A 20282-nucleotide genomic window follows, 5' to 3' on the forward strand; every position below is an offset into this window, starting at 1 on the left:
TGATCTTTCCATCCCAGTACCGAGGGTCCCTTTTTTGCCACATACAGCTTGCAGTTGGCACGGCGCCCCTTAAATTCGAATGGCAAATGGCAGTATCCCAACATGGGTATCCTCTGTCCTGTGTAGGTGACCGGTCTTAAATCCATTGGGCGTAGATCTTCCTTTAATTCACTCAAGAACTTCTCTTCCCACACTTTCCTCTGTACTATCGTGATGGGAGCTCCTGAGACGGCTACGATGTCGATCTTCACACCTCCTATGCTCATGTTGAGTATCGGTTTGTTGGACCCTTTGCAATCCACATCCAGGACTTGTGCATCTATGTATAGGACTTCTTCGAGGTACTCCTCCTCAGCTTGTGCCTCTTCCTCATCTGGGCTGCCCTGGTCAATATACTTGACAGCCGCTCCTTTGGGCTTCCGCCTGCACACTTTCTCATAATGTCCAAATATGCCGCAGAAAGCGCACTTCGCTCTGAACGCCGGACACACCTTGTCGTTGCCTAAGTGTGAGGTGCTTCCGCATCAGTAGCAACTTGTTCTTCTATCCCCACCAGTCTTCAGGGGCGCTTCTACATTCTGCTGGCCCATTAGTATTTAGGTGGTCCGTGTTTGGTTTTGTCACCTCTGCTGTGCACCATCACCCTGCATACCGTTTGCGTGCTCCCTGTGTCCTTTCTGGATGCTTGTGCATATCTTTTTGATAACTCTGCTTTCTTGGCCAAGGCCCACACCTCCTTGAGGGGGGGCGTCACCATTTACCCACAGCTTTTCTTGTACTGTTGAGTTGGACGTATGCATGATGATTTGAACTCTTACCAGTTCGTCATGTAGGTCGCCAATTGTGCAAGTCAGCACCAGTTTTTGTAACGCTGCAACGTATTCATCTATGGCCTCTCCACTCTCCTGCTTCCTCTGGAAAAAATTGCACCAATCTATGGCCGCACACACCACAGGCCTATAGTGCGCATCTAGGTCCTCTATCGCGTGTCGGAACATATCCGTGTCCGTCGCGTTTCTTGTGACTTTCACCAAGTTGTCAAACACCCTTAAACCTTCTGGTCCCAAATTGTTTAGGAGTATTTTCTTCCTCCTCGGGCTACAGTATTCTGTATCGCTTTCTTCTTCCAGTGCCTCCAAGTAATTCAGGAAGTATCTCTTCCAGTCCTCCCATGGCATCGTGGGTTCTCCTCTCTTTGGGAGGAATGGCACCATGTTGGTGAGGGAAGTGGACGGTGTTGCCATCCTCTCATTGCCCCTCGGGACCGCTTGGGCGGGAACGTTACAGCTGGGTGGGCTGCCAGGTGCTTGCCTGGCGTCTATGTCCTCCCCTTGGTCCAGGCCACTATTCTCGCCTCCCGCTGCCCCTCTGGGTTTCAGGTTTGCTTGTTGTCCTGCCCTTTCTCCCGTGCCAGGCTCTTCACCCATACCAGCTCACCTGCCAGCGTTCTGTGGCAGTTGGCCGATGCTTCTGTGCGCCTTCTCCACCTTCCAGTCTTGTGCTCTGGGTCAGGCCTCGTGTATAGCCCTTCGCGCCCTTGACAAGCGTTGTGTGTTCTACTCCCCGGGGTCTGCCTTCTCACTGGGCGTGGCTACCCCTTTTTCCGTCTTGTGTTCTGTTTCTGTGCTTGCCCGGCTGGTGCGATGCTTAGCTGACTCTGCCTCGTGTCGGTCTCTTACGCCGACTTTTGCCCTCAGCCGCGCTCCGAGGTTGCTCCTAGTTGCTCTGGTGGCGCGTTCCTTTCCATCTACATGCTCTCACTTGCGTCTTTTATTTTTTTTTCCTTAACGTATCTCATCCCACCTCGTCGCCCTTGTAGGAATGCCGCTCCACCTCCAAATAACACACGGAGTCGTACAAGTTATTTAACTGCTTTATTCCTCAAAGCGCCGGGACAGCGCACCTCATTACCGGGCTCGGCGCCCACACAAAATGGCCACCTTCCGGTTCCCGTCTGGCCCTTCCGGTTCTGGCCCTCACGAGTCCAAAGACTAGACCGTCACCACAGTTCTGTCCAGAGGGGTACAAAAACACTAGACCGCTACAGTATTCAATCTATGTTAGACTGCCTCTTTTCGTTTTCATTTCCCATCAGACATATACAGGACCCTTCACTGGGTCCTGCCCCCTTTGGACTTTAGGCTCCCTTTCCCATCGGGTGCCTTCCTCACCACGCTCCAGCCTGCTTCCTCCCCCGAACATCCATTCCCTTGTGTACCTGCGTCCTGGACTTTGCTCCTCCTCCTTATACTGCTGCATCACTGTGCCAGACTATCCCTCTGATGCCAATTGGCAAATCCTCATATCATGAATGTTAATTCACCAAAACGTCAGGGTAGCGCAAGTGGTCTCAATGACATCACAGGATTCTTCCCTGAATCCTAGGAAATAAGGCTACAAGGCCTTAATCCTGATGACACAGTAGTGATTGACAATAGAGGTCAAGCCCTAGTACTAATTCGTAGGGGCTAGACACTATCTTGGTGGCTCCATTTAATCCTTTTGTTGATGAGTGTTAAGTCAGCATTGCTTGTAAGAAACTATCACAAATGTTGAACATAAAGATGAACGTTCTGTTCAAAAACGTTTTTTTCAAGTATCCAGAATAATGTAGCATGCCCGCAATTAAAAATATATATATAAAAATGTCCATTTTCTATTTTTTTTTAAATTTGTATTTGTGCTACAAAGAGCCATTCCACTTCTGAATGTATTTAATTTAAAGTATAATCTCCCAGTGGGGTCTGCAGAAGGTAAACAGTGCTCATCAGAATACACCTACCTTCTGTTCTTGGTTCTGCTTTAGCCACCTCTGAGGCCAGGGGTCGCAAAAGCACTGCTAGAGGGTGCCACCTCCCAGACTCTGGTCCCACCACCCCCTTCTCACCTGGTCTTTGCCCCTGCCCTGCTCTCGTATATCCAGGGCAATGCGGTGGGCCAGCTCCTTGGTGGACAGCAGGTTGATATTGTATGCAATGAGGAACTTGCGAGCTCCAGTGACACTGGCTCCCCAGCTAGGAACAAATGTACTCGGTCCAAAATCTGGGGCCCACTCTGGTTTCTTGAGCTGGAACAAGATTAAAAAAAAGTGTCGCATGAGGCCCAAGTATCTTTGCTCCTTCCGAAATCTCATCTCGCACCTTGAAACGCACAGGTTGTAAAGCCATACAAATTATTTCATGGGCATTTGGTTTAAATGTGCACACAGACTAATGCCATTGAACTCTGGTGAGACGTAAAAGAAAAAAAATAAAGCCATTAACTGTCCAGGATAATCACAGCAGAAGCAATCTCCCCGGCACCAACAAACCACCCCTTGAAGTTGATCAGAAACCCATGGATAGCCTATCAGTTTGAGAATCACAACCACATTATCAACCAATAGCAGGTAAGGCACTTCTCTCTCCCTAGATAACCTCACAGGGGAAGGGTGGAAGGTTCTGCTTGGGATTCCAGAGTGATGGATAGAGGAGAGCGGCAACCTTCATTGAAGAGCAGCAGTTTCTAGGGTAGAGACAGCAACAGCCTTAGTTTCCCTCAGAAGCACATTCAGTCTGCATGTAATTCCCTTGTGAAATTTAGGTAGGTAATAAACCGTTCTTTTAACAGAGTACACAGCCAGAATATCAAAGTAGCACTTAGTAAAAATGTCAGTGCGATGGCCCAGGACAGGAGACCACTGCAGGTAGCACCACCCACAGCCCCTGCCACGGTTAACGAATGAAAGCATTAGCTTTCATACCACCGCACTCTTACAAGGTAGCCATTTTCCGGGTCAGCTCCGTTAGTACGGGTGTCTTGGATGTTTTAGTTTTATAATATTTTTCATAAGTATAACGTGCAATTACTGTGGTTTGTTGAATAAAAAAATTGGACAGACAGCAACGACATGTGGTAGACTCGGATTAATACATGCAGGTGGTTAGGAATGAGTCTGACGAGCACCGGCAAACACAGGCACACATTAAGCACTAACAGCTAGATGCATCAAACAAAAATCCGCTCGCAAAGGGGCAGATTCTCAGAATCTGCCCCTTTGCAACTGGTATTTTTGCATTTGGGATGCATCATCTCAAATGCAAAAATAGCAAATTGAGAAATCGCTAAATTGGGATTATTTGCATTTAAGGAATCTCAAATTGAGAATCCTTAAATGCAATGCATGAACGTTTTAAAAATAGCGAATTCGCTAATAGGACACGCAAATTACCATGAAGTACAACTTCATGGTAATTTACAAAAACTTTGAAAAATGCACTAAAGTGAATTTTTGAAAGTTTTATGTTGCGCACACACATGCCCAAAGGTCATGTATGTGCGCAACATATGTGCACAGATCAATTTCAGGGGTGCAACAGGGTGTCCTTTGGACACCCCTGCACCCTTGAAATCGCAATTTCAATTTGCGGTTCGCTAATCGCGATCCGCAAATTGAAATGGTCTTCCAATTCATTTCTATGAGCCTCTAGGCCCATAGGAATAAATGGGGAGGTATTCCTTAATTGCGACTTGCAATTTGCGAGTCGCAATTAAGGAATTCTAATAAATCGCTATTTTTTTAAGTGATTTCTTGATGCATTCCGTTTTGCTATTCCTTAATAGCGAATCGATATTTTTCGCTATTAAGGAATCGCAAAATGGGTTGTTGATGCATCTGGGAAAGCCTCTTAAGGACCTGGGCTGCTCACACACCCAGCCTCACCAGCTCTCTCAACACTTGCACCTTTGTGACTGCTCTCATAACCTTGCTGGGGGGCACCGGCAACCTTACCACTAATATTGTCTACAATGAGCAACCCCTGGTAAAAGGTTTCCCCCAAGTATTCGCTGCATATCTAAACACTGTTCCTTGTAGGGTTACAGGAAACATATCTGCACATGTCTTTACTGCTTTCCAAGCCAAAAACAAAAGACTTCCTTTTGTACATTACACCAACAAGGCCTCACGGAGGTTTTACCAAGAGGGGAATGAGGCACTATGTTGGAAGGGACAACCTGTCAACATGGCCCCTGGGTAGACTCAGAGGGAAAGAATTTGGTTAAAAAAATAAGCCTTCAATTTTTCCATTCCACAGGGAAAGGAGCCAGTCGTCTCTTGAATTAGTCGGCAAGTCCCAGGCCCTATCGAATTTCGATGTCCCTGCTGTCTAGGAGATCTCTACGTCGTATTAGAATTAAGTCCGAAGCAGAACACAAGAAGAAAACGAAGTCAAAAGGCCCCAAAGCCCAAGTTCACCTTAAAGAATTAATAATGAACGAAAATTTGAAAAGTTAAGGGAGCAGCCAAATGTAAGTTGAATGAGCTTTGAAGATTGTAAGAACTACTTCGAGACGAGTTCTCACCGAATTCGCTATTCATACTTAAAACGTTAAAATGCCAAGGCTGACTTAGCAAATAATTACTTACTACTCAGCCTCTAATTGTCCAACGTAAATAGACTGGATTTTCGTCTCAAACCCATGCTGTAGAGTTTTCTGGGTGAGTCAATGGTTGTTTATGTACTCCAGCGAATGTTCTTACATATGTATATTCACTTTCATCGTGATGAAGGGTAACAACTGATTGGAAACAAGCAGCTAGATTCATGAAAGAGCCGTTTTGCGAGTCCTTAATAGCGATTATTAAGGAATCGCTATTAAGGACTTGCAAAACGGGATTCATGTAGGAATCGCTAAATAAATTGAGATTCCTACACATTCCTTATTTGCGATTAGCAAATTGCTAATCGCAAATAAGGAATAACTCCCCATTCATTCCTATGGGCCTGAAGGCCCATAGGAATAATTCCCCATTCATTCCTATGGGCCAGGCCCATAGGAATGAAAGGGGAGTATTCCTTATTTGCGATTAACAATTAGCTAATCGCAAATAAGATAGCGATTTCAAGGGTGCCAGGGGTGTCCAAAGGACACCCTGTAGCACCCCTGAAATGCAAATTTACACAGGTGTTGCGCACACACATGTCCAAAGGACATATGTGTGTGTAACATGCAACAGAGAAAAATGCACTAAAAGTGCTTTTTTCTACTGTTTCGCTATTTACCACGAAGTCAGACTGTGGTAAATAGCGGCCAAATATTGCAAATTCGCAATTTAAAATTGGTTAAATAATTGCATTTAAGGAATCTAATAGAGATTCCTTAAATGCAATTCCTCGCAAATATGCGATTTCGCAAATAGCGATTTTTGCATTTGGGATGATGAATCCCAAATGCAAAAATTGCGCTCGCAAAGGGCCAGATTCTGAGAATCTGGCCCTTTGCGAGCCAATTTTCCGTTCATGAATCTGGCTGAAGGTGTTTTGAGACTAGCCAATAGCTGACGAGCCCTGTGCGTGTGAGAGCGGAGCGGTGTGGTGCGATCTGACGAGAACACCGAGATCAAGACTGATGCTGGGAACGCCACCGTGCTTTTCAGTTGCTTGTGAGTTGCCGGTGCTCTTGCCTCTGCCCCTCGCTTGTTCCCGCTGATTTCCCTCACTCTGCCATTTTCAGCCTCTTCTTTGTGCCTCACCCTCTGCCGGAGAACCTATTAAGGGCCAGGCGGGTCTGTTCAGATCTGTTCTGGGTCGTTCAGTTTATTGACGCCCCCACTTCAGGAACAACTATGGCAAGCAGCTGAGTGGCGGAGCGGCAGAGCAAGCAAGCAAACAGCGGAGTGGGCAGTCTGTAACCACCGGAAGGCAGGCTTAGAGTTATTGACTGTAGTCACGAATCACAGTGGGGAAGCTACGTGGGACACCAGGAGGCCGGCGGGCGGTGGATGGAGGACAGTGCTAGATTGTGTAGATTGCAGCTGCCCGTCCTAAGGGTCCGTCCTAAGGGGCCCCAATTTCGCTTATTTGTCACTGCTCCTCACCTCCCTCAGGAGTAGAGCAGGAATTGCAGAGGCCGCCGCACCCACCCGCAGGGTGGGGGAGGCTCGAGGGCCGGCGCCATAACCCACGCGGTGCCAACAGGGGGAGATGGAACTGGTCCTGGGCGCCCCGAAGCGGCCGGGACCAGCGGAAACGGGGTGCACACCAGCCACCCCGACAGGAAGTGACCTTGGCGCCCATGGGGGGCGACCAATGGCCAACCTTGCTACCTTTGAACCCCCCAATCAAAGGGGGTTCACCTGAAGCCCGTAGGGGGCTCAAGGGGATTTAAACACCGCCGCTCCCCAACCAGAAGCACAACGTCTTCGAAGGAGCTGGGAGAGCGGCGCGACAACGACATCGTTTGAAGAAGACTGACTGCGGCAGGAGGCGGCGAAGGACGGCCGAAGCAGAAGGACGACCACCCAGAGCGGCGCGCCGGTCAAGTTCTCCACCCAGCTCCCCGGGAATCCGAAGCGACGGAGGAAGACGACGAGCTCGGCGGCCTGGCCAAACTCCAGCTCGGTAAGCAACTGTCCGGTTTGGAGCGCGCAGTGAGCCGCTTTCATCGGACGGACAGCACACACGGGTAAGGAAGTTCAAAGGCGGGTCCGGAATTCCTTCCGACCCAGCGGCGCAGACCAGCCCGCAGAAAACAGACCTAGGCCTTGGGGACAACATGGCGGAAGATCAGCCTGGAGACATGGCGGAAGTGCTGAAGAAAATTCGCGAGATATCGGCAGTACACGGCGACGAATGGCTCCAGCCCCATTTGGCCAAAGGGAAGGAGAATAGGCCGGACGGCCAGGCAGAGGAGGAAGCAGGCCCGTCAGCACCCAAGAAGCATAAGACCACGCTGAGGAAGAAGACGTACAAGAGGAATCCCCCAAGGAAAGTGCGCCAGAAGCTCCCGCCGCTGAGGTCGGACGACAGCAAGAAGGGTGAGACGAACGGCGGAACGGTTAATGGTGAGCATATTAGTACCATTGTAAAAGAATGTTTGAAATCGCTCGCTCCGACTTTACTGAACAGCTCGGGGCAGGGGGCGGCGGGGCCCAGGGAACAATGCACTGACGAGACAGGGGGCTTAACGTGGCACATGATGGATCCGGGGTGGGCCCGGCAGTCAAGGGTGCAGGAGCAGGTGGGCCTATCCCCGCAGGGGGATCAGGTTTCCCCATTACCCGGGTGGGGGTACAATACTGGGTCCGGGAGCCCGGGGTCGGGGGGGCTAGGCAGTGACCTGTACGCCAGACCATCACCCGGCCCTGCCTCCTTGACGACGAAAGCCACGGGGCTGGCGTGCCTTATTCCTCTCGCAGTAAAAGAGAGGATATGGCGCAAGGAGTTCATCGATATATTCTCGCTCCTAGAAATACAACTAGAGGGCCTCGACCTGACCACATGTGACAGGAGAGAGGATGAAAAAAGGGAGAGGCGAGGGGCTAGAAAGGAGCGGAACTTCGAGAATTGGCTAGACGCTTTCAGGATCATGGCGTGCATCATAGTAGAGAGGTTCCCCCATTGCGCAGCTGACCTATGGCTGTATGAGGCTAACATACATTCTGCGCAGAGGCAATTCCCCGGGGATGCATGGTTGGAATATGATAAGGGTTTCAGGTTAAAGATGCAGAGGCACCCAGAGATGGAGTGGAACGAGGAGGACGTTTCAGGCTTTATTCATAAAATGCTCGCTGCCAAAGAAGTGAGAGCCTGGACGGGGAAATACGACCAGTCCTTTCGGAGTTCGTCCCACAAGGGGAAGAACAGAAATTACCAGAAGCATTCCTCGGGGCGGTCCAGCTCCCCCCCCGCGACCAAGGCCATATGCTGGAGATACGATGCGGGGGACTGTTCATGGGGCTCCTCGTGCAAATTCCAACATGCATGCTCAAGCTGCGGGGGAAAACACGCTGCAGCGACATGCAAAGGCTCCAAGCGGGAAGCAAAGAGCGAAAAGAAAGAGAAACACAAGAAGCACTAGCCCGAAGGCCAGTGGGGGCAGGACACTAGTAAACGTTCAACAGTGCCAGCTGGCTAGGTCCCCCATTAATACACAACAGCTGCGCATTTTGGCAAACAGGTACCCAAACAAAACAGACGCCAGGACGCTAGTAGAGGGTTTTGAAAAAGGCTTCATTATCCCGTTTCAAGGCCCACTGCCATTAACGGGGGCGAATAACTTACAATCAGCGAGGCAGCATCCCCGGGTGGTGAGCGCGAAGGTAGAAAAGGAGAAGAGCCTGGGTAGAATCGAGGGCCCCCTCCCTCAGGAATTGTGCGAAGGAATAGTCATCTCCCCACTAGGAGTAGTTCCAAAAAAGGACAAGGGCCAATTCAGGCTGATACACCACTTGTCATACCCTGAGGGGGGGTCTGTAAATGATGGCATCGACCAGGAAGCATGCTCTGTGGGTTACGCGTCGGTGGACGACGCGATCGCACTAGTCAAAGCGGCAGGGAAGGGGGCCCTCATGGCCAAGGCGGACATCGAATCTGCCTTTCGCTTACTACCGGTACATCCGACCAGCTTCCACCTACTCGGTTTCCAATGGGATGGGGGCGTGTACGTCGACAAAGCCATGCCCATGGGATGTGCCATATCTTGCGCCTATTTTGAACAATTCGCCACCTTTCTGGAATGGGCCCTCCACGACAGGCATCAGGGGGGCGGGAAGCTGCACTACCTGGACGATTTCCTGTTCACAGGACCGGCGGGAGCCCCGACGTGCGCCAGTACATTGGCGGCGTTCGAGGACCTGACCGAAACACTCGGAGTCCCCTTAGCGAAGGAGAAGACGACAGGCCCAACGACTAGACTGACGTTCTTGGGCATTGAGCTGGACTCCACGGCGGGGACCGCCAGGCTCCCCCCGGATAAAGTGCAGGATTTCAGGGAAGAAATAGCCAAACTACGGGGCCGGCGCAAAGCCACCCTCAGGGATATCCAGGGGGTGATAGGCAGGCTGAACTTTGCGGCGAGGGTCATCCCGCCCGCCAGGGTCTTCTCAAGGCGCCTCACTGCGCTAACGGCTGGCGTCACCCACAAGCACCACCACATCCGGCTGAGCACGGGTGTAAGGCAGGACCTACAGGTATGGGACGAATTCCTGCAGGATTTCAATGGCGTGCTGATATGGAAAGAGGGTTGGGTAACAGCGGATCAGCTATCCCTATACACAGACGCAGCCAGGAGCCTGGGATTTGGGGCAGTCCTGGGGACCAGATGGTGTGCCAGCCAGTGGCCAGACAGGTGGCATGCGCAGGGGCTCACAAAAAACATCACGTTCCTCGAACTATTCCCAATAGTAGTGGCTCTGACGGTATGGAAAAAAGAGATAAGGAACCTAAAGCTCACCCTGTGGTCGGATAACTTGGGGGTAGTGCAGGCCATTAACAGAGGCGCAGCAAGATGCCCGGGCATGTTGAGGCTAATGCGAGAGTTGGTTAAATTGCAGCTCGAGGGGAACCTGGAGCTGAAGGCTCGACACGTGCCGGGGACAGAGAACACGGTTGCCGATGCGCTATCCCGGTCCCAGATGACACGGTTCAAGCAACTGCTGCCCGGTGCGGACGAGGTGATGACCCCCTTTCCACCATACCTGTGGGACCTGGGGGGGTTGACTTGTCCAGATTAATAGGGCACTCGCTCACCTCTGAGGCACACAGGAGGTACAGGAAATACGCGGCCACAGTAATAAGAATCGGGGGCATAGAGTCACTGGAAGACAAAGCGAAAGTGCGCACAGCAGTGGAGAAATTCGTACAATGGGCATTCGACGCTAAGAAAACAAGGTCCTGGGCACAGGCGCACCTGGCCGCCATAGCATACTTTGCCAGGCTCCACACAGGCGAGGACCCCACGGCAACTGTTTACCTGAAAGCAGCCATGAAAGGCTGGCGGAAAATTGAGGGGACCAAGAAGGACGCCAGACGCCCCATTGATTATGACAAGCTGGGTCAGTTACTTAGCGCCCTAACCAGCATCATTTCAGACAGGTATGAGCGGTTACTCTTTGGGGCCGCGTTCACCACGGCTTTCTTTGGGGCATTTCGGGTAAGCGAAATAGTGGCCCCCAACAGTCCAGGCCCGGCGCAGCGCTGCTTACAGGCAAGGGACATCAAGCCGATGGTAAAAGCTGTGGAGCTCACGCTCAGGCAATCCAAAACGGATAGGGCCGGGAAAGGGGCGACGATTCGCCTACATTGTATTCCAGAGGTGGGGCGCTGCGCAGTGTGCTGGCTGTATCAATACATGGCGGTTCGCCCGGCGGGGGATGGCCCCCCTCTTTGTACACCAAGACGGAAGGAACTTGAGCAGGTTCCAGTTCACGGCCGTAATGCGCCAGGGCCTCAATAAGGCGGGGCTCCAGGCAACATCATTTGCCCCGCACTCCTTCAGGATCGGGGCGGCGACCTCGGCATCGCAGTATGGCATGCCAGAGGACAGGATACAGGCCGTGGGCAGATGGCGGTCCAGGGCCTACAAGTCTTACATACGCCCGCATCTCATAAAAAAAAAAAAAAAAAAACAAGGAAAAGGAGAAGCAGAAAGGGGAGAGGGGTAGTGGGGGGGGGGGGGGAGCAGCCACCTTGGGATGCCGTACGGCAGGGTTTCTTGCCCCTTCCTCGTCCACACCCGGTGCGCAGAAAGCCACCTTAACGGAGCATTTTCTCTCGGCAGGAGGACGCCCACAACTGGTATGGGTCGTAGGACACTCATTCGTATCCAGAATGGAGTCCTGGTGGAGGCGAGTGGGGCACAAGGAAAACAGACCCAAGGCGACATACATCCGCTGGATCGGACGGCCCGGCATGAGATGGGAGCAGCTGCTACCGACCCTGGACGGCCTCATGGCAGACTCAGCGTGGCTGCCGGATGTGCTGATCATACATCTAGGAGGGAACGACCTAACGCGGTTGGGCCGCAAGGCGGTGGGCCAAGCCATCCAGAAGGACATCGCCAAAGCGGCGGCATGGCTGGGGACCACGACAGTGGTGTGGTCTGAGATGATCAGCAGGAGGCACTGGAGGGGTGCCGACTCCAACAAAGCGGTGGATAACGCGAGGCGCAAGTTAAATATCGCCATGCACAAGTTTTGCTCGACCAACGGACTGGAATCAATCCGGCACGGCCTCATCCACCCAGGCCGCCCAGAGCTATATGGACAAGATGGGGTGCATCTGTCCGACAAGGGAATGGAGGTGTTCTGGGGCAACTTGTGGGGCGCAATGACGCTCGCGGGTTGTTGTTAAAAAAAAAAAAAAAAAAGAAGGAGCAAAAGAAGGGGGAAGGTAGGTAGCCACGAACCAAGGGGCAGAGGGGGGAGCCACAGAAAGACGTGAGCCTCCCTGCGGCGTGGCGGAAATCCTACAATCGTTGGCTAACCAAACACACCCGTGGGCGGTGTGTAGGAGGAGGGCCACTCACTTTTCAATGCCGCACGGCAGGGTGACGTGGCCGCACAAAGGAGGGGAGGAAAAGACGGAGACGGCACTCGCGGCCCAGACCCGGCCGGACGGCAGGGCGCAAATGGTAGCGAGCTGGGGACCTAACTCCACGCAAAGAAGCTCCCCTCCATGACACCCAAAAAGGGGGTGTGGCCAACCAACTACCGGAACACCAAGAAAATGATTAAGAACTGGTTGTACACAAGTGCCATTTACGAACTGAGGGGTGCACGAGAGACAGACACCTGTACCAGGGGAAGGTGTCATAAACTGTAATGTGATGTGCATGATTTATGGTTAAAGTTCGCAAATGAAGATTGTACAACCAGTATGTTATTAATATGTTATTAATATTGCTATTAATAATCATTATTGATATTAATAAATCTGCGGCCAACAATGACCATCACCAAGAACTGAGATTGTTGGCTGACATTATTTGTTAAGAGTGTCTGAGGACAGGGAGGATGTATGCAGATGCCGACCGGCAAGTAAGTATAGACGGTTGACCCAATGAGTAGGCACATGCGAGGGTTATTGCAGAGGCCGCCGCACCCACCCACAGGGTGGGGGAGGCTCGAGGGCCGGCGCCATAACCCACGCGGTGCCAACAGGGGGAGATGGAACTGGTCCTGGGCGCCCCGAAGCGGCCGGGACCAGCGGAAACGGGGTGCGCACCAGCCACCCCGACAGGAAGTGACCTTGTGACCTTGGCGCCCATGGGGGGCGACCAATGGCCAACCTTGCTCCCTTTGAACCCCCCAATCAAAGGGGGTTCACCTGAAGCCCGTAGGGGGCTCAAGGGGATTTAAACACCGCCGCTCCCCAACCAGAAGCACAACGTCTTCGAAGGAGCTGGGAGAGCGGCGCGACAACGACATCGTTTGAAGCCCACCCACCCACACCTGAGGAACAGCAGAGTCGCAGTGCTGGACAGTGGGGAAGGCGTTGGCGGAAATCCTACAATCGTTGGCTAACCAAACACACCGGTGGGCGGTGTGTAGGAGGAGGGCCACTCACTTTTCAATGCCGCACGGCAGGGTGACGTGGCCGCACAAAGGAAGGGAGGAAAAGACGGAGACGGCACTCGCGGCCCAGACCCGGCCGGACGGCAGGGCGCAAATGGTAGCGAGCTGGGGACCTAACTCCACGCAAAGAAGCTCCCCTCCATGACACCCAAAAAGGGGGTGTGGCCAACCAACTACCGGAACACCAAGAAAATGATTAAGAACTGGTTGTACACAAGTGCCATTTACGAACTGAGGGGTGCACGAGAGACAGACACCTGTACCAGGGGAAGGTGTCATAAACTGTAATGTGATGTGCATGATTTATGGTTAAAGTTCGCAAATGAAGATTGTACAACCAGTATGTTATTAATATGTTATTAATATTGCTATTAATAATCATTATTGATATTAATAAATCTGCGGCCAACAATGACCATCACCAAGAACTGAGATTGTTGGCTGACATTATTTGTTAAGAGTGTCTGAGGACAGGGAGGATGTATGCAGATGCCGACCGGCAAGTAAGTATAGACGGTTGACCCAATGAGTAGGCACATGCGAGGGTTATGAAGGAGTCTACCTGCCTGGACAGAGGGCTGATGCAGGTGGAGCATCAGCAGCCTTACCTCCCGCATTGGTTTGCAGCAATCAAATAGTCACTACAGCCTACTACAGTCTTGGCAGACGGCACAGCAGGGTGAGTAGCCACATGGCAGTGGTGTGCAGTGGTGAGCAGTTGTGAGCAGTGGTGGGGCAAGGACAAAGAGGTGAGAGCAAACCGCAGCGGCAGGAGTTGCGCTACTGCCCCAGCAGCCACCGTAGAAGCGCACTGTAGAAGCTGCAAGAGTCTCTCTACAGCAGTGGGAGCAGGAGCCGCAAGAGTTTTTCTCCAGGAAACGTGAGCCTCTTGCTCGAGGAAGAGAGCCTTTTTCTGGTCACCTGTATCTGGACATCCGGAGTGAGAGGACTTCTAGAAAATTGCGCTCAGGACGAGTGCTCTCCTCCTCACCCAGCCATAAATTAAGATCTTTCAGTGGTACTAGGCAATTGCAACATCTTTGCTATAAATCCCACCCTGCTATTACTGGCTTCTTTCGTAAAAAGCCTCGGATGGACCCGGAGGCGGCAGTTGTGGCCCAAGAAGGTCAGACTCAACTGTCTACCTGTACTTCCATCATTACACTCCCTATCGCCCCCTACAGATTCCCTGGAGCTCCAAGGTAGCCGGGCTGGGGGGCAGGTGTAGCTTAGTGGAGGGTCTCGGTCTGTGGTCCAGATTGAGAGAGTGGAGGTCGGATCCGGTGTGCAACTGTTTGATGCACCCACTAGTGCCCCTTCGGACTTGGACATTCTTGCCAGCCAGGAGAGTCAGTCAATTATTCTAATAAATGGGTCAAAGCAGTCAAAGCAGTTAACAATTGACAGTATGAAGGAGACTCCACTGGTTGTTTTATCTCCGCGGCTGGGCTTTCAAAAGGGATCAGGCGGGGACGGTAGCCTGGATGACCTCCTTGGTGACCATCTTGGTGCTCCCCCGGCGGAGAGGGCAAGACCACGTGTAGAGCCATCGCTAGGGGAAGACTTTACACTCCTGTACATCGGTATTGAAGCCCAAAAAATGGTCTTGGGAGACTGCATCAATCATAGGCATAATGACGTCCAGTTAATGAGTGATCACAGATATGTCAATACTCCAATCGTAAGCTCTTCACCAAGGCGCCTCTCTATGACTCTCTTATACAGTAGCACAAGTCATTTGATTGGTACCTCCATGGAGTCTGACCATGATGTATTCTTGCCTGATTCTCAACCAAAATGGGGAAATGAGAGAGAGGGGGCGCCATCAGAATACCTTGTGTGTATTGAATATATCTTAAACTCCATATTATCCTTATTAGAAAAATCTGTTTTGAGTTCTGACCACATGCTGGAAATGATTTCTGCAATGCTATTAGAAATCCAAAAGGGAAACAAGTCTGTTACCCGTAAATCTTTCCCCATGATTCTCCCCCACATGGATATACGGCCTAGGGATAGGCCGGTATTAGACCTTCCCTCTTGAGAGTCAAGAGATGTTTATGTACAGGCTGGAACCCCTCTCTCCCGGGCGCCCCTTGTGGCTCCCGTATGAAATCTTGAAAAGGAAGAGTTATGCTTAAGTACATTATTTGAGAAGGTCTAACTGAGTCCCCCTTTGAAAAAACGCACCTTGAAATTCTTCCCCCTGTTTAAAAAGTGTAGATTGGAGGGCACCGGAGAAAATGAGAAAATCCGGGCCATTGCCAAGCAATCCAGACAGGTGAGGAGGGCAGGGGGGGGGGGGGGAGGAGGAGGCTTTAACCCCTCTGACTACCTCTCAGGTGTACTCTCTCACATCGACAGGGAAGGGAGGACAGAAAGTAGGTAAGAGGGATGGCCCAGTATCAAAACAGAAGGGGGAAAATATGAAAAAGAAACAAACAAAAAAATGAGACGATTTTCCAAACGGAAAGCGTCAAAACTGCACTTTTCCCGGATTTTGGAAAGCCAGAGTGATGCCCACTTAATAACGGAGAAGGGAGGCCCGAAAACTCCATCAGCAGATGGCAATCCAAGGGAATCCATTTTAGCATCCACAGCATCGACTGGGAGTTTGGGGGACTCAGGACCGGAAGTACCACCTCTAACCGGGTCACTGCAATCCCTCCAAGGAACCCAGCCCCCGACTAAGGAGTTATTAGACCCATTAGGTGGAGAAATGCACATGGGTTACGGGGTCTCCTCGCTGCACATAGGGCCTGGGGCAATTGACTATTGATTTCAGGAGGGCTGGTACCCAAGAGGGAGGGCCCCAAGCCCCAATTACATCACAGGTTTTGCCAAATAGAACCCCCATAGGGACCTCATTTCCGCCTGATGGATATCTCGTGGCCCCAATACCCAATATAGTCCCATACTCGAATATCCAACAACACGGTAGGACGCAAGTTGCCTGCTCCATAGATAGGGTCCCCTTATGGATCCCACGGAGAGATGCTCCAAAGAATTCTAGCAGGGCACAGCCCGGTTGATCTCCCATGGTGGATTTTACCTGGATATTGGACACGGAATCCATCCCGGTAAATAGAGGTTTCATTCTCAATTTATTTTCAGAATTAGAGTCACTAAAGCGGATAGATAGCAAGGATATCTTAAATGTGATCTATGCACATATTATCCCATACTCCAGGGTTACTTTTTGTTCACTGATAGTGGCCAACTTGGTTTTGAAGAACTGAGTTTTTCTTGAAACGAGGGCTTGATGTAACATCCGTTAATGAATTTGAGGAAAATCTAATTGCGGGACCCAAAAGCTGAAACCTAAAAGTCCTGAAGGTTACTAAATCAGTGGCACTAGACGCATTGGGCCCCGAAATAGAGCATTCTGCGGTCAATCCTAAAGATCAAGTGGTTTTAGTGGACTGGAGGGGGCGCTTATTAAATGTTGTACCCATCGTAGGAGCTGCCCCTCAGACTCTAGACATAGAAGATGAATTTGGCCAGTGAAATTGGGTTACAAGAGTCTTGAATAACACTCATGCGGATGCAGTAAGGAGTGCTCCATTGAGGTAGCCGGGGTGGGCTACTCGTGTCCTGGAATATGGCTGGTCTGGGACCCAAGGAATCAAAATTAAATTCCCTAAAAAGCATGAATCCCATAATTTTATGTCTACAAGAAACGTGGTCTTGTAAAGAGTTTGAATGTGATGGCTATTTTGTATATTCTTGTTGTGCGAAGCGATCGGAAAGGGGTTACGCCAGTGGGGGGGGGTATCTATCTTGCTTAAAAACTCCATCAATTGGAATCAGAAGGTTTTCCCCCACCCATCAAATCTCTGTATATGTTTGAAGCTGGCATGCTTGGGAGACTGACACGCCCACCTCCTTTCTTGTGGCAAACTTGTAAGTCCCCCCTGGGAAAAACTTTGATCATTTTTTGCCAGCATTTTTTTCTTTTATTCAGGAAATAGCTTCTAGGGAAGATTGTCCCCTAGTGATAGTAGTGGGGGACTTAAATGCTAACATTTCGAATTCTGCCTCTGAGATTTATGCCAATTCTGACAAAGGGGAAATCTGGCACATCCCTGAGATTCTATTACCAAATAAAGTAAAGACAGACAAGCGGGGGTTCCTCTTGCTTGATAGCGTTAGAAGTTCAGATCTTGTTATCGTAAACTGGAGAGTGCCCGTCGATAAAACAGCCCATTTTACCTTTCATTCTCAACATACTCAGAGCCTTTTAGACTGATTGTTTCTTACCAAATGTTTGGGGCTTGGGATAACTTTTTTGTTAACCCATCGTTATGGAGCAACCACTGTATTGTGGGTATGTCAGTGGCCTTTGATCTACCCACACTGGACTTGGGGAATTCCAGTCAGGGCTTGGCCACTTTTAAAAAAGGCAATGGTCGATCCTTTAGGACGCAAAAAAAAATACTGTTGAAGTAGGCTCCATTGTGAAGACGGTGTATGTCGAAAAGCAAGGTATTACTCACTCCAACATCATATCCTTCTTCGAGGCCCAAATGAAGAAGATTTGTAATTTAAGCACCACATCTTCTGTACCTCTCACGCATAAACAAGATAGTCCTTACATGATATTTTTAAAACAGGCAATTAACCATCTTGTTCGAAAACAGCACACACATTACCTCTTTGGTCGACAGCAGGAAATCAGGAAATCAATCGCCTCAAGCGAGTGAGAAGTCGCCTCACCCTCAGTGAAAAAAGAAAGGAGTTTGATGTGAAGTGGATAGGGCTGAGGGAAGCCGCAAGGGCCGACGACTCGAGAAAATATTGACACTTGATCGCTGAATATTGCGATTCAAGGCAGAGGGTTACTCCGATACAGATTCCCAAAAAGGAATGGGTGGAATACATCTCTCTATTATATAGAAACAATAGTCCAGTCTCTCCCATGTCGCCTAATGGGGTTAAACCCGTGTTTGCTGCTTTCACAGAATTTGGTCCACCTTTAGGAAAGGGATTGGTAAAGTACATAAAGATTGCTAGAACTTCCGGCGCACAAGGGCCGGATGGTATCTCGATTGTAATAATCAAAAAGGAGCCAGAAGTATGGGGTGATTTTTTAGAGCCACTTATTAAATATTGTTTCCGTATGAATACAATTCCCCCATCTTGGAAGGGGAGCATTATAGTGCCCCTGTATACAAAAGGACCACAAACCGTGCCAACTAGTTTTAGACAGATTGCCCTCCTGGATGCCTCAGGCAAATTATTTGCAAAAATCATATAATGCCATTTACAACAATGGGTTTATGAACAGGATATCTTTCCGCCGGAACAAGCCGGCTTTAGAAAGAACCATGGCACCATAGATAATTAGCAGTTCAGACAATTGTGGAGAAATACGTATTCACCCGAGGGCTGCCAGTTTATACAGCACCAGCGCTGGGACGCTCACAGGCAGCCATGCGCTCTAGAAATCTGTAAACAAACAAACAAACATAAACATACAGCCTTTATTGATTTCTCCACGGCGTTTGACAAGGTGGACCGCCAGACCCTGTGGAGAAAACTAGTCTCCCTCTGCATTCCAAATCACCTCTTGGGTCTGATTATGGAATTGCATAGTGACACATGGTGCCAGGTTCTAATGTGAGGATCGCGGGGGCTAACATGCAAAATTAGAACGTATAATGGGCTTAAGCAGGGTTGTTTATTAGCACCACTTTTATTTTCATTGTATATTGCTGATCTCCCTGGCGCTTTCAACTCAGAGGGGAAAATTGGTCAAAGGTCAGTTGGGTCTTTATTGTACGTAGATGTTGCAATATTTGATTTAACACCTATTGGTCTGCAACGCCGTCTGGACGTTTTAAATAAATATGCAGAGGTTCAGTTTTTAAAAATTAACATTGCAAAAAGCAAGATCTTGGTTTTTCGTAAGAAGGGGCTCAGAGTAAAGAGAGGTTTAAGATGGATGCTTGGTTCTGAAAAAATGGAATTTGTTGACTCGTATGTATATTTAGGGAAAGTTTTTTCCAACACAGGTCGAGACTTGGAGCACACTAAATGCCGTGTTAGTAAAGCGGTCTCCCAGGCAAGTGCATTAAACAGACTCTATAAAAACTTGCGCGAGTCGCCATTTTAGCCATGTCTTATCTGTTTTTAAGGTTAAAATCCCACCCTCGTTAATATATGCTGCCGAGGTGGTGGACATGAATTATTGGCTTTTCTTTGACCAGGCAGAAGGATGAATTATGCGCCAACTTTGCAATTTAAATTCTCTGGCTGCCCCACATGCTCTGTGCCTTGAATTTGGATTAGTCTCGTCCTTTATTTTAGCCCAGGCAGCAGTTCTTAGTTGGGGTAACTCTTTTTGGGGCAAGAGGGTACCCTTAGAGCTGCTCTGAGAACAGAAATCTTTTGCACTCTAAAGCACAATACAGGTTTTTTAGGTCCTTTCTATGCGCAATTGACCGTTTTGGCCTTCCTTTAACTTCTGCTTCTCCAATGCCTAAATCTGGTTTGAAACCGTTCTTAAAGAAATTTAGATCCCATATCAGTTTAGCGAGAGACACTGCTTTAAGTAAATCCAGGCCCAGTAACGTGGCGATCAGTGGGAGTGCATTGGGGAACAAACCACAGCCTTATTTAACTTGGAATATCCCTCATGGGATTAGAAGGCTGATACTCCTACTGAGACTCAATCTGCTGCCTTTAAGAGAGGTCACTGGCATCTGGGACAAAACACCTAGAGAGAAGAGAATGTGAATTGTGCCAGTTGCAAATCCAAGATCTAAACCATGTCTTATTTGTATGTTCAAAACTGCAAAGTGCCAGGCGAGTGTTTTTAAAACCAGTTTTTATCAGATTCAACATTCACTCTGCTCAGGATGCACGTTCCCTGGTTGTGTCCCCCCCCGAATTAAATGGTTTGTTTTAAGATATATCAATTTTTTAAGAACATTTTTGCCTATTT

General features: G+C 49.7%; 1 protein-coding gene across 1 annotated transcript in view; it reads right to left on the reverse strand.

Annotated features, from left to right (window-relative positions):
* Positions 1-20282, reverse strand: part of FTCD (formimidoyltransferase cyclodeaminase) — a 261402-nt gene that overhangs the window by 152761 nt on the left and 88359 nt on the right. The window contains exon 5 of the mRNA XM_086956237.1: positions 2888-3067. Within this exon, the coding sequence (XP_086812363.1) occupies positions 2888-3067 (180 nt within the window). The remainder of the gene's footprint in view (positions 1-2887; positions 3068-20282) is intronic.

Source organism: Lissotriton vulgaris, chromosome 2_1 (genome assembly GCF_964263255.1).
Source record: "Lissotriton vulgaris chromosome 2_1, aLisVul1.2, whole genome shotgun sequence".
Taxonomy (NCBI): Eukaryota; Metazoa; Chordata; class Amphibia; order Caudata; family Salamandridae; genus Lissotriton; species Lissotriton vulgaris.